This window comes from Oncorhynchus mykiss, chromosome 15 (genome assembly GCF_057628025.1).
Source record: "Oncorhynchus mykiss isolate SJ-2025 chromosome 15, ASM5762802v1, whole genome shotgun sequence".
Classification (NCBI taxonomy): Eukaryota; Metazoa; Chordata; class Actinopteri; order Salmoniformes; family Salmonidae; genus Oncorhynchus; species Oncorhynchus mykiss.
Window position 1 is genome coordinate 68,443,687 of NC_143036.1, and position 13,814 is coordinate 68,457,500.

At 42.5% G+C, this 13,814-nt stretch overlaps 1 protein-coding gene across 2 annotated transcripts in view; it reads left to right on the forward strand.

Annotated features, from left to right (window-relative positions):
- The first annotated feature begins 599 nt into the window (after window positions 1–599).
- LOC110501005 (protein arginine N-methyltransferase 8-B) overlaps window positions 600–13,814 on the forward strand; it is a 21,094-nt gene continuing 7,879 nt past the window's right edge. The window contains exons 1-5 of one of the 2 annotated variants that reach the window (XM_090200910.1): window positions 600–1,621; window positions 2,434–2,658; window positions 6,586–6,741; window positions 7,697–7,760; window positions 13,325–13,467. In XM_090200910.1, the coding sequence (XP_090057036.1) occupies window positions 1,556–1,621; window positions 2,434–2,658; window positions 6,586–6,741; window positions 7,697–7,760; window positions 13,325–13,467 (654 nt within the window). In that variant the 5' untranslated portion in view covers window positions 600–1,555. The remainder of the gene's footprint in view (window positions 1,622–2,433; window positions 2,659–6,585; window positions 6,742–7,696; window positions 7,761–13,324; window positions 13,468–13,814) is intronic. The other variant, XM_090200909.1, reaches the window with a different exon arrangement.

A 13,814-nucleotide genomic window follows, 5' to 3' on the forward strand; every position in this document is an offset into this window, starting at 1 on the left:
TAGAACAAGATTTCGCTTTAGTCGAAAGACACTTAGTCATGTGGTGTTTTGCAGATAATATACAATGTGTCTGCAAGTATCACAATTTAGTGTTGAAATACAAGGCTGTTTGTGCAAATATGCGCCATTAAATGAATGGACTTTACTTTTTTCTGTTTTATTATTCTATGAATATATAAGATAGAAATAAGATAGAAAAATATATGGATGATGTTTTGTAAAACACCAAGAGAAGTAGTAACACTGTTGCGTTGCAATAACGTTTTCTGGTTCTGATTCTTAGGTCTGGTCAGTGTGATGCTGAACATATGATAACGGATGATACTCATTACAGTATGTGTAGCCCATCAATCATAGAGATTTTATATTTTGAAATTGCAGTGCATCCTTAAAAGCCGCAATTATTGTATCGCGATCCAAGTGCTCATTACGCATAATGACACTTTGGGGAAATAAACTAAACACCTGTAGGCGATTAGATTTCCAACTTTGCAATGAATCTGCAAATTAGATCATTCACAAATGTTCACATTTAAGATCGAATGGCACGCCTGGGAGAGTGTCAAGAGTCATTCGTATCATTTAGGAAAAGTACGCACAGTTTCGATCCATTTTGCCCCAAATGATTGAATGTCTTTCTTGTGTTAATTACGAAAGTAGGCTAGCTAGAACATGCCTTCAAGGTCATGGCTCATATAAAGTAGGTTAGATGCAGTATGGGGGAAACGTATGCTGCAAAGGTACAGACACTTTCGTGCTCATAAGAATTGCCCTGCACGGTGGGAAATCCTGCGAAAGTCGAGAAGTACGGCAATTGGTCCGCTATATACAGCATCTCTCTATATTCTGCCGGAAAATCTGTTGTGAAGGTGAAGAGAGGCATCTGGCGCGTGGGAGCCATCGATTTATAACTTCTGATCACGAGCCGGTTCTTGGAAAAACGGGTGCCTGACTGCCTGTAAAACCGTAATGAACAACTCCAACTCAATACTCAAGTTCAACTTTTGCCATGGGAACGTAGCCAAGTCAAACGGAGGATAGCGCATCCTTCTCCGAATATAAATATCACTGATGGGGCGATTTCAAGCCAACGACTTGTGAGATCTGTTGATAGACGTGGAAAAAAACTGTTGAGGAGAAGCCGAGTATGAGGATGTATTTTCCTAACGTGGACTACAGGCATCTTGGTATAGTTTGCTTGCATCATAGACATATGTTGCAGTGCGCAAGAGGGGAGAGGAAGGTTATTTCGGGGTGCTGGTGTATTTGATGCCCAAGTGCCTCTATAGGAACCACCTGTAACTTTTACAAAATGGATACCTGTCGTTTTTATCGATGTGAAACAAACGTTTTAGAAGAGCATGATAACTTTTTAGGGGGATAACAATAAGTTAGAATTTAGCCTAAAATATTTAGTATTTCCGATATTAAACGTTTGCATCATTTATGAAAGTCAATCTAGAGAAAATAAATCTAGCTCATCGAAAGAGAGCTACTAAGTTTATTTTATATACGATTTTTCCCTCCCTGGGTTGAAGAAATCTCGTTGGCTCATATGGGACTGAGGCACTCGCGTTGCCTGCTCCTACGGAGAAAAATGGCGGAGCCGGACAATTCTGAGGTATGTCAGTTCGCTGGTAAATGATCGAAGGAGTGACATATGCTGGTCAAAATCTTTCGTTATATTGCTATAATCGATAATAATCAACTACTGATGGTTCTGTTTATTAATGTTTTAGTGTCTTTGTCAGTTTTGAAGTAATCAATATTGTATCGACTACTGGTGTCTGTAAAAACCAATGCAGACACATGCAACGTTTAGTTGTTTTTGTAAATTGTTATGGCATATATCCCGTTAAAATATTACATTTGCAAAGAAATGCAATGCAGAAATGATCTGTAGTGGTTAGCGTGTGCGCTGTCCTTGGTGCTGATTCCACTATCCATTCTGCACAATCTGTCGCATGGACTCCTGCTGCTCTGAAAACGGGTAGATGCGTAACATGATGTAATCTAGTCTACCAAGTGACCTCTAATGCATTCTAAGTGTTTCATTGTATTTGTAAATAACACATTTAGCCATGTAATGCTATAACAAATGGTTTTGAATCAAAGTGCACTGTATTGAAAGCGATTTGTTACTGCAAACAGATCCAGTCCTGTTGCTCTTCTCTGATAATGTTCAAGTGCCCTCTTTTCAAATACACCTACACTCACTTTTGTCTGTCCCTAATTCTCAATCTCTCCCTGCTCTCCCTTCCTCCATCTCTCTCTCTCCCTCCCTCCCTCCCTTTTCATCTCTCACTCTCCCATCTCTCTTTCCTCCCCACGTTGTCTATCTTTATTTCTGTCTCTTCATTTGCTCTATCCCTACCCTCCTCTCTATCTTCATATTCCCTATTTCTCTCTGCCTCACCCCCTCCTCTCTCTTAGCGGCAGTGTACCATCACTACCCCCCAGTCGCAGTCCTTTCAGCCTGCCTCCTTGCCCAAACCTGTGCCAACTGTCCACCATGTGCCACACCCTCCACATACGCCCCATGTAGCGGCCCTTCCCACCTGCCCCGGGCGCGGCAAGATGGCAAAGCTGCTCAACCCAGAGGAAATGACATCACAGGACTACTACTTTGACTCCTATGCCCACTTTGGCATCCATGAGGTAGGTAGGGGACTCATACATGAAGTGGGTAGGAGACTCATCCATCAGATAGGTAGGTAGGGGACTCATACTTGAAGTGGGTAGGTGGGTAGGAGACTCATCCATCAGATAGGTAGGTAGGGGACTCATACATGAGGTAGGGGACTCACCCATGAGGTAGGTAGGTAGGTAGGAGACTCATCCATCAGATAGGTAGGTAGGAGACTCATCTACGAGGTAGGTAGGTAGGTAGGATACTCATCCATGAGGTAGGTAGGAGACTCATCCACGAGGTAGGTAGGATACTCATCCACGAGGTAGGTAGGATACTCATCCACGAGGTAGGTAGAATACTCATCCATGAGGTAGATACAGTGCCTTCAGAAAGTATTCACAACCCTTTACTTTTTCCAAATATTGTTGTGTTACAAAGTGGGATTAAAATAGATTTAATTGTTGTTTTTTTGTCAACAATCCACATACTCTGTAATGTCAAACTGGAAGAAAATGTTGATTAAAAAAACAAACAAAAAAACTAGTTATACAAAATAAAATACTAATATATCTTGATTAGATAAGTATACAACCCCCTAAATCAATACATGTTAGAATCACCTTTGTCAGTGATTACAGCTGTGAGTCATTCTGGGCAAGTCTCTAAGAGCTTTGCACACTTGGATTGTACAATATTTGCACATTATTCTTAAAATAATTCTTCAAGCTCTGTCTAATTGGATGTTGATCATTGCTAGACAGCCATTTTCAAGTTTTGCCATAGATTTTTAAGCCAATATAAGTCAAAACTGTAACTAGGCCACTCAGGAACATTCAATGTCGTCTTGGTAAGCAACTCCAGTGTATATTTGGCCTTGTGTTTTAGGTTACTTTCCTGCTGAAAGGTGAATGTGTCTCCCATTGTCTGTTGGAAAGCAGACTGAACACGTTTTCCTCTAGGATTTTGCCTGTGCTTAGCTCTATTTCGTTTTTTTTATCATTAAAACATTAAAAATACTCTCTTCCTTGCCAATGACAAGCATACCCATAACATGATGCAGCCACCACCATGCTTAAAAATATGAAGAGTGGTACTTAGTGATGGATTTGCCCCAAACATAACACTTTGTATTCAGAACATAAAGTGAATTTCTTTGACACATTTATTTGCAGTTTTACTTTAGTGCCTTATTCGAACAGGATTCATGTTTCGGAATATTTTTATTGTGTACAGGCTTCCTTCTTTTCACTCTGTCAATCAGGTTAGTATTGTGGAGTAACTACAATGTTGTTGAGCCATCCTCACTTTTCTACTATAACATCCATTAAACTCTGTAACTGTTTTAAAGTCACTATTGCCCTCATGGTGAAATCCCTGAGCATTTTCCTTCCTCTCTGGCAACTGAGTTAGGAAGGACGCCTGTATCTTTGTATTGACTGGGTGTATTGAGACACCATCCAAAGCATAATTAATAGGTGCCCTTCTTTGGGAGGTATTGGAAAACCTCCCTGGTCTTTGTGGTTCAATCTGTGTTTGAAATTCACTGCTCAACTGAGGGATCTTACAGATAATTGTATGTGTGGGGTTCAGAGATGAGGTAGTCGTTCAAAAATCATCATGTTAAACACTATTATTGCACACAGAGTGAATGCAATTAATACGTACATTGTTATGTGACTTGTTAAGCTAATTTGTACTCCTGAACTTAGGCTTTCCATAACAAAGTGGTTGAATACTTATTGCTCAAGACATTTCAACTTTTCATTTGTTATTAATTTGTACAAAATTCTAAAAATGTAATTCCACGTTGACATTATACGCTATTGTGTGTGGGCCAGTGACCAAAAAAAGGCTGTAACATAACAGAATGTGGAAAAAGTCAAGTGGTGTTAATATTTTCTGGAGGCACTGTAGTTAGGAGACTCATGGATGTTCTTACTGTCCTGCCTGTTGGGATGTTTTGTAAGCACTGTTGCCTCTGCTTGCTCTCTGGGGGGTTTAGGCTTTACACATTTTCGGATGTAGCTGCCAGCAAATTTAATTTATGGATTGCCAAGCAGCCATATAGACGGACTGACTGAACAACTAAGGAACTGACTAATGGACTGACTGGTTTACTGCCTGCCTGCCTGCCTGCCTGCTTAACTGGCTAACTATCACGGGACTGACATTCTGTTACCTGGCATGGATAAGGAAAAAGGGCGAGGTATTGAAGTGTCAGACTCATACCACAGAGGTGATCTATTGAAGTGTCAGACTCATACCCCAGAGGTGATCTATTGAAGTGTCAGACTCATACCCCAGAGGTGATCTATTGAAGTGTCAGACTCATACTCCAGATAGTGATCTATTGAAATGTCAGACTCATACCCCAGATCGTGATCTATTGAAGTGTCAGACTCATACCCCAAATGCTCTAGGTATCCTAAAAGAGAATGGGAAAAACCAAAAAATGTGTTTCTATCGAGGTCCTTATTTAGCATGTGGGTCAGGTTACAGTCTGAATGCCAAGCAGACCCAAGAACAGAACTGCCCCCGATAAAATGTGTGAGTGTGTGTGCAGATAGATGGGTATCAGATAATCCCAGTAGGGTTTCGTTATAGACCTACCTCTATTTAAAGAGCCTGTGCCAGTGATGCGGCCTAAATACTGCTTCTGTCACTATGATCGTTTTCTATTAATAGAAATCCAGAAGCTGTCGTTTCTACATGTTTAAGAGAACATGCACTACGTCCCAAATGGCACCATATTCACTATGTAGGGCACTTCTTTCAACCAGGACCCATAGGGATCTGGTGGAAAGTAGTGCGCTATACAGTATGGTGACATTTGGGGGACACACGTGTCCTGTACCTCCCACTTCTGAATTGTTCAGTGTAGCATATTCATTACATCCTGTATGAGGACATTTATATACACATTCTCCACACTCTGATGATTCTCTCTTAGCCTGATATTAACTCAATGAGTCCTACCGTATTGCCAGGGCGTTTTGGACATCTCAGCCCTTTTTAACATGGTGTGTTTGGGTTACAGACTTCTGGGTTGTACCATTGGATTTGTTCATTTCTTCTGCACCCATAGACACCATTAGTCTGTGTGATTAATGGGGGCTGCACTACAGCGGTGTTTTTGAGACAAGGGTGGATTCCAAAGGTGTCTGGGGACGGGTCTTTAATACAAAATGTCTGTCGAGTCCGAATGGTTTGAGCTGCAAACTATTAAAGCTGTCTATGAAAAACGACTTTGCTCTATGAAGCACACAAGCCACACAAGAGTGATTAGAAGGTAAGGGGTTCTTCTACATAGAAGATCATAGGAAATCCCAGGACATACTGTCTGTAATACTATAATAAGCTCACATAGTTGATGTCACAAACTCCAAACAGTTGTTACTGACTAGGTAGATATACATTTTTTCACAGACCTTAGTTTTTAAAAGGACATTTGTCAATAAAACCCATGAATGCAACTGTTTAAGTCAAATTATGTTTTGTGTTCTACTTGTAGCCCTGGTTGTCCTGAAAATAAAATGGTAAAACACTTTATTGTGAGGCTAAATATGAGGGCTGGACATGCAGATAACTGATAGTCAGATGAATGGAAAGCCGATCTTTGCTGGGATCTCGGGACTGATAGGGTTAAGGCTCTCTGAGCTTGACGTCCTCTGTGTATCATGTTTTTCCTGACCCCATGACCTGACCAGGTAAAACTCCTGGACAAAGTCATTGTCACGGAGCTACAAAGTCTTGCACATTCTGGAAATCCTAACTTCCACATAAGTCAAATATTCACTTAGTCTCCCATTGACACCAATGCATGACTAAAGGCTGGATATTCTGCGATAAGGTTTGAATCCAGTCCTAAGTGAAAATTGGACTTAAGTTAGGATTCAGCTCTCTGTGAGATTCCCAATCCCATCAACATTCCCATCTTGTTCCCTGTTGGACAGGAGATGCTGAAGGATGAAGTACGGACCCTGACCTATAGGAATGCCATGTACCACAACAAGCACATGTTCAAGGACAAGATAGTTCTGGACGTGGGCAGTGGGACAGGCATCCTGTCCATGTTCGCTGCCAACGCGGGCGCCAGGCACGTGTACGGGGTGAGTCCTTGTCCTGCTTTAAACACCAAACACCTTTTTCGCACGGTTCATTTGACAAATGTTGTCGAATGTTGAAGGTAGACATTCCATGAATAGGGCTGATGTGATTCCTTAATTCTCCATGTGGAGAGGCATGTTCGTTCTACATAGCCGATTTCCATGTAAACATTCCAAAATGTTGCGTCCTTCTGAACGCGCCCGTCTATGCATTTAACAGACGCCTGTTGGACACTATAGGGCCGAGCTGAAACATACCCTGCTGGTTTTTATATTTTCCTTTCACATTGTCCTTTTCCAGCATGGCACAAGCAGCCATGGTGGATGCGTAACCAGGCCAGCCCAGATCGGCATGGCCTGGCTCGGGTTGGCCCTGTAGTGTGAACCAGGCTGAGGAACAAATGGACTTGATGGTTGATATTCGACTGTCGTACAGTCGTCTGATCTGTCTGTTGAGTTGAAGTGGATATAAATGATATAAGTCTTGGTGGGTGTAGCGCTGACACTTGTTCACCTGCACACACGCACGCACGCGCACGCACGCGCACACGCACGCACGCACACAAACCAGCACCCTGCTCCCGGTTCATGGTGTAAATTGTCATAACACTCTACTCTACCTCCATTAGCATCTTGGCTAACCCTTCTGAGATCCTGCCATGTAACTACACCAGTGTCGCCTCTGTAATGCTAACAAGCTAACACACATCAGAGGCACATCTCCAGGCTCCCGTCCAGATGATCGCTAATGCAGAAGATCACATAGTCAATGTCTGCATCCCAAATGGTCTTATGAATCATACATAACACCAATGGAGGAGAGAGGGAAAAGATACAGCACATGGATAACATTTGAGATAAAGTGGAGATTGGATCTAGGATGAGTGGTAAAGCTGCAATGATTGCAGTGGGTGCCCTCATCAAACCTGTGTTTGTTCCTTCTTGTTATGTTCCCCAGATTGAGTGTTCAAGTATATCAGAGTATTCTGAGAAGATCATCAAGTCCAACCACCTACACAATGGTAAGAGCTACACTACATACCAATCATGTATATAGATTCACACAGTGTAGCCGACATGGCTATGTCCTGGCAAAGTTACATGCTACAAGTTAACTAGTCAAGGGACAAGGATTTGGGGAGGATAAACTGAACTGTGTCTAAAGGCAACTTCTGATTCTAGAACTGTGTCTAAAAGGCAACTTCTGATTCTAGAACTGTGTCTAAAGCCAACTTCTGATTCTAGAACTGTGTCTAAAGGCAACTTCTGATTCTAGAACTGTGTCTAAAAGGCAACTTCTGATTCTAGAACTGTGTCTAAAGGCAACTTCTGATTCTAGAACTGTGTCTAAAGGAAACTTCTGATTCTAGAACTGTGTCTAAAGGCAACTTGCAACCATAATATGCATAGTACACATATTAGGCTACTCATGTTCTGTGGATCCGTATTACTATATGGGTGCAGTGGGGGGAGACAGATGGCTTACTGAGAGATAACATGATGTATTAACATTGATAAAGTATCAATGAGAGAGACAGAGAGGAGGGAGAGGGAGAGAGAGAGAGAGAGAGAGAGAGAGAGAGAGAGACAGAGGAGGGAGAGGGAGAGAGAGAGAGGGAGAGGGATGGGGAGAAGGAGAGGGAGAGGGAGAGAGAGAGAGAGGGCGAGAGAGAGAGGGCGAGAGAGTGAGAGAGGGAGGGGGAGAGAGGGAGAGAGAGAGAGAGGGAGGGGGAGAGAGAGAGAGGGGGCGAGGGGAAGAGAGAGAGAGAGAGAGAGAGGGAGGGAGAGAGAGAGAGAGAGGCAGGGGGAGAGAGAGAGAGAGAGAGAGGGCGAGAGAGGGAGGGGGAGAGAGAGAGAGAGAGGGAGGGGGAGAGGGAGAGAGAGAGGGCGAGAGAGGGAGGGGGAGAGAGAGAAAGAGAGAGAGAGGGAGGGGGAGAGAGAGGGAGGGGGAGAGGGAGAGGGAGAGAGAGAGGGGGGGAGAGGGAGAGGGAGGGGGAGGGAGAGAAAGAGAAAGAGGGGGGAGAGGGAGGGGGAGGGAGAGAAAGAGGGAGAGAGAGAGAGAGAGAGAGAGAGAGAGAGAGGGAGGGGGAGAGGGAGAGGGAGGGGGAGGGAGAGAAAGAGGGAGAGAGAGAGATATTCAGACAGATATCTTCACTCTGGACTCCGGCTGGCAGCTCTGTCTGGCAGCTCTCCTCCCAAACAAAACATCCCTAAACTGAGACATCAATCAGAATGAGCTGTATGTCACTGATCACCACTCTGAAATGTCACATTGATGGAACTCCACAGATGGACATCTAACTGAATGACCCAGAACAAAAAGTGGAACATTGACACTTGATCAATGTTATTCTAACATTTAGAATATATTTTTGTTGTAGTGGAGTGTTTGGTGTAGTGGAGTGCAGTGTTTGGTGTAGTGGGGTGTTGTGTTGTGTACTGGAGTCTTTAGTATAGTGGAGTCTTTAGTGTAGTGGAGCGTTTGGCGTAGTGGAGTGTTTAGAGGAGTGAAATGTTTAGTGTAGTGAAGTGTTTAGTGTAGTGAGGTGTTTAGTGTAGTGAAGTGTTTACTGTAGTGTAGTGTACTGTTTGGTGTACTGGAGTGTTTAGTGTAGTGCAGTGTTTAGTGTAGTAGAGTGTTTAGTGAAGTGTAGTGTTTAGTGTAGTAAAGTGTTTGGTGTAGTGGAGTGTTTAGTGTAGTGGAGTGTTTAGTGGAGTGGAGTGTTTAGTGTAGTGGAGTGTTTAGTGGAGTGGAGTGTTTTAGTGGACTGGAGTGTTTAGTGGACTGGAGTGTTTAGTGGACTGGAGTGTTTAGTGTAGTGAAGTGTTTAGTGTAGTGAAGTGTTTGGTGTAGTGAAGGGTTTAGTGTAGTGGAGTGTTTAGTGGAGTGTAGTGTTTAGTGTAGTGAATTGTTTGGTTTAGTGTAGTAAAGTGTTTAGTGTAGTGGAGTGTTTAGTGTAGTAGAGTGTTTTAGTGTAGTAGAGTGTTTTAGTGGACTGGAGTGTTTAGTGTAGTGGAGTGTTTAGTGTAGTAGAGTGTTTTAGTGTAGTAGAGTGTTTTAGTGGACTGAAGTGTTTAGTGGACTGGAGTGTTTAGTGGACTGGAGTGTTTAGTTTAGTGGAGTGGAGTGTTTAGTGTACTGGAATGTTTGGTGTAGTAGAGTGTTTAGTGGAGTGGAGTGTTTGGTGGAGTGGAGTGTTTTGTGTAGTGTTTAGTGTAGTAGAGTGTTTAGTGTAGTAGAGTGTTTGGTGGAGTGTTTAGTGTAGTAGAGTGTTTGGTGTAGTGGAGTGTTTAGTGTAGTGGAGTGTTTAGTGTAGTGGAGTGTTTAGTGTAGTAGAGTGTTTAGTGGAGTGGAGTGTTTAGTGGAGTGGAGTGTTTGGTGGAGTGGAGTGTTTTGTGTAGTGTAGTGTTTAGTGTAGTAGATGTGTTTAGTGTAGTGCAGTGTTTAGTGTAGTAGAGTGTTTAGTGAAGTGTAGTGTTTAGTGTAGTAAAGTGTTTGGTGTAGTGGAGTGTTTAGTGTAGTGGAGTGTTTAGTGGAGTGGAGTGTTTAGTGTAGTGGAGTGTTTAGTGGAGTGGAGTGTTTTAGTGGACTGGAGTGTTTAGTGGACTGGAGTGTTTAGTGGACTGGAGTGTTTAGTGTAGTGAAGTGTTTAGTGTAGTGAAGTGTTTGGTGTAGTGAAGGGTTTAGTGTAGTGGAGTGTTTAGTGGAGTGTAGTGTTTAGTGTAGTGAATTGTTTGGTTTAGTGTAGTAAAGTGTTTAGTGTAGTGGAGTGTTTAGTGTAGTAGAGTGTTTTAGTGTAGTAGAGTGTTTTAGTGGACTGGAGTGTTTAGTGTAGTGGAGTGTTTAGTGTAGTAGAGTGTTTTAGTGTAGTAGAGTGTTTTAGTGGACTGAAGTGTTTAGTGGACTGGAGTGTTTAGTGGACTGGAGTGTTTAGTTTAGTGGAGTGGAGTGTTTAGTGTACTGGAATGTTTGGTGTAGTAGAGTGTTTAGTGGAGTGGAGTGTTTGGTGGAGTGGAGTGTTTTGTGTAGTGTTTAGTGTAGTAGAGTGTTTAGTGTAGTAGAGTGTTTGGTGGAGTGTTTAGTGTAGTAGAGTGTTTGGTGTAGTGGAGTGTTTAGTGTAGTGGAGTGTTTAGTGTAGTGGAGTGTTTAGTGTAGTAGAGTGTTTAGTGGAGTGGAGTGTTTAGTGGAGTGGAGTGTTTAGTGGAGTGGAGTGTTTGGTGGAGTGGAGTGTTTTGTGTAGTGTAGTGTTTAGTGTAGTAGAGTGTTTAGTGTAGTGAAGTGTTCTGTGGAGTGTTTAATGTGATGGAGTGTTTAGTGTAGTAGAGTGTTTAATGGAGTGGAGTGTTTATTGGAGTGGAGTGTTTTAGTGGACTGGAGTGTTTAGTGTAGTGTAGTGTTTAGTGTAGTGGAGTGGAGTGTTTAGTGTAGTGAAGTGTTTGGTGTAGTGGAGTGTTTAATGTGATGGAGTGTTTAGTGTAGTAGAGTGTTTAATGGAGTGGAGTGTTTATTGGAGTGGAGTGTTTTAGTGGACTGGAGTGTTTAGTGGACTGGAGTGTTTAGTGGACTGGAGTGTTTAGTGTAGTGGAGCGTTTGGTGTAGTGGAGTGTTTAGAGGAGTGAAATGTTTAGTGTAGTGAAGTGTTTAGTGTAGTGAGGTGTTTAGTGTAGTGAAGTGTTTACTGTAGTGTAGTGTACTGTTTGGTGTACTGGAGTGTTTAGTGTAGTGCAGTGTTTAGTGTAGTAGAGTGTTTAGTGAAGTGTAGTGTTTAGTGTAGTAAAGTGTTTGGTGTAGTGGAGTGTTTAGTGGAGTGGAGTGTTTTAGTGGACTGGAGTGTTTAGTGGACTGGAGTGTTTAGTGGACTGGAGTGTTTAGTGTAGTGAAGTGTTTAGTGTAGTGAAGTGTTTGGTGTAGTGAAGGGTTTAGTGTAGTGGAGTGTTTAGTGGAGTGTAGTGTTTAGTGTAGTGAATTGTTTGGTGTAGTGGAGTGTTTAGTGTAGTGGAGTGTTTAGTGGAGTGGAGTGTTTAGTGTAGTAAAGTGTTTAGTGTAGTGGAGTGTTTAGTGTAGTAGAGTGTTTTAGTGTAGTAGAGTGTTTTAGTGGACTGGAGTGTTTAGTGTAGTGGAGTGTTTAGTGTAGTAGAGTGTTTTAGTGTAGTAGAGTGTTTTAGTGGACTGGAGTGTTTAGTGGACTGGAGTGTTTAGTGGACTGGAGTGTTTAGTTTAGTGGAGTGGAGTGTTTAGTGTACTGGAATGTTTGGTGTAGTTATAGTGTTTAGTGGAGTGGAGTGTTTGGTGGAGTGGAGTGTTTTGTGTAGTGTTTAGTGTAGTAGAGTGTTTGGTGTAGTGGAGTGTTTAGTGTAGTGGAGTGTTTAGTGTAGTGGAGTGTTTAGTGTAGTAGAGTGTTTAGTGGAGTGGAGTGTTTAGTGTAGTGGAGTGTTTGGTGGAGTGGAGTGTTTTGTGTAGTGTAGTGTTTAGTGTAGTAGAGTGTTTAGTGTAGTGAAGTATTTGGTGTAGTGGAGTGTTTAATGTGATGGAGTGTTTAGTGTAGTAGAGTGTTTAATGGAGTGGAGTGTTTATTGGAGTGGAGTGTTTTAGTGGACTGGAGTGTTTAGTGTAGTGTAGTGTTTAGTGTAGTGGAGTGGAGTGTTTAGTGTAGAGTAGTGTTTAGTGTAGTAGAGTGTTTAGTGGAGTGGAGTGTTTAGTGTAGTGGAGTGGAGTGTTTTGTGTAGTGTAGTGTTTAGTGTAGTAGAGTGGTTTAGTGTAGTGAAGTATTTGGTGTAGTGGAGTGTTTAATGTGATGGAGTGTTTAGTGTAGTAGAGTGTTTAATGGAGTGGAGTGTTTATTGGAGTGGAGTGTTTTAGTGGACTGGAGTGTTTAGTGTAGTGTAGTGTTTAGTGTAGTGGAGTGGAGTGTTTAGTGTAGAGTAGTGTTTAGTGTAGTAGAGTGTTTAGTGGAGTGGAGTGTTTAGTGTAGTGGAGTGGAGTGTTTTGTGTAGTGTAGTGTTTAGTGTAGTAGAGTGTTTTAGTGGACTGGAGTGTTTAGTGTAGTGTAGTGTTTAGTGTAGTGGAGTGGAGTGTTTAGTGTAGAGTAGTGTTTAGTGTAGTAGAGTGTTTAGTGGAGTGGAGTGTTTAGTGTAGTGGAGTGTTTGGTGGAGTGGAGTGTTTTGTGTAGTGTAGTGTTTAGTGTAGTAGAGTGTTTAGTGTAGTGGAGTGTTTAGTGTAGTAGAGTGTTTGGTGGAGTGGAGTGTTTAGTGTAGTGGAGTGTTTAGTGGAGTGGAGTGGAGTGTTTGGTGGAGTGGAGTGTTTTGTGTAATGGGGTGTTTAGTGTGGTAGAGTGTTTGGTGGAGTTTTTAGTGTAGTAAGTGTCTAGTGGAGTGGAGTGTTTATTGGAGAGGAGTGTTTAGTGTAGTAGATTGTTTAGTGTAGTAGAGTGTTTAGTGTAGTAGAGTGTTTAGTGGAGTGGAGTGTTTAGTGTAGTGGAGTGTTTGGTGTAGTGTAGTGTTTGGTGTAGTGGAGTGTTTGGTGGAGTGGAGTGTTTAGTGTAGTGGAGTGTGTGTTGTGAGTGACATTCTGTGTCCTGTCCTTCAGTCATCACTATCTTCAATGGGAAGGTGGAGGAGGTGGAACTGCCAGTGGAGAAAGTAGACATCATCATCTCAGAGTGGATGGGCTACTGTCTCTTCTACGAGTCTATGCTCAATACGGTCATCTTCGCCAGGGACAAATGGCTAGTAAGCGTGTGTGTTTGTTTTTGTGAATGTGTGTGTGTGTGAGAGAGAGAGAGAGAGAGAGAGAGAGAGAGAGAGAGAGAGAGAGAGAGAGAGAGAGAGAGAGAGAGAGAGAGAGAGAGAGAGAGAGAGAGAGAGAGAGAGAGAGAGAGAGAGAGAGAGAGAGAGAGAGAGAGAGAGAGAGAGAGAGAGAGAGAGAGAGAGAGAGAGAGAGAGAGAGAAGAGAGAGAGAGAGAGAGAGAGAGAGAGAGAGAGAGAGAGAGAGAGAGAGAGAGAGAGAGAGAAGAGAGAGAGAGAGAGAGAGAGAGAGAGAGAGAGAGATAATACAGGTGTAGGGTCTTAATTTGGTC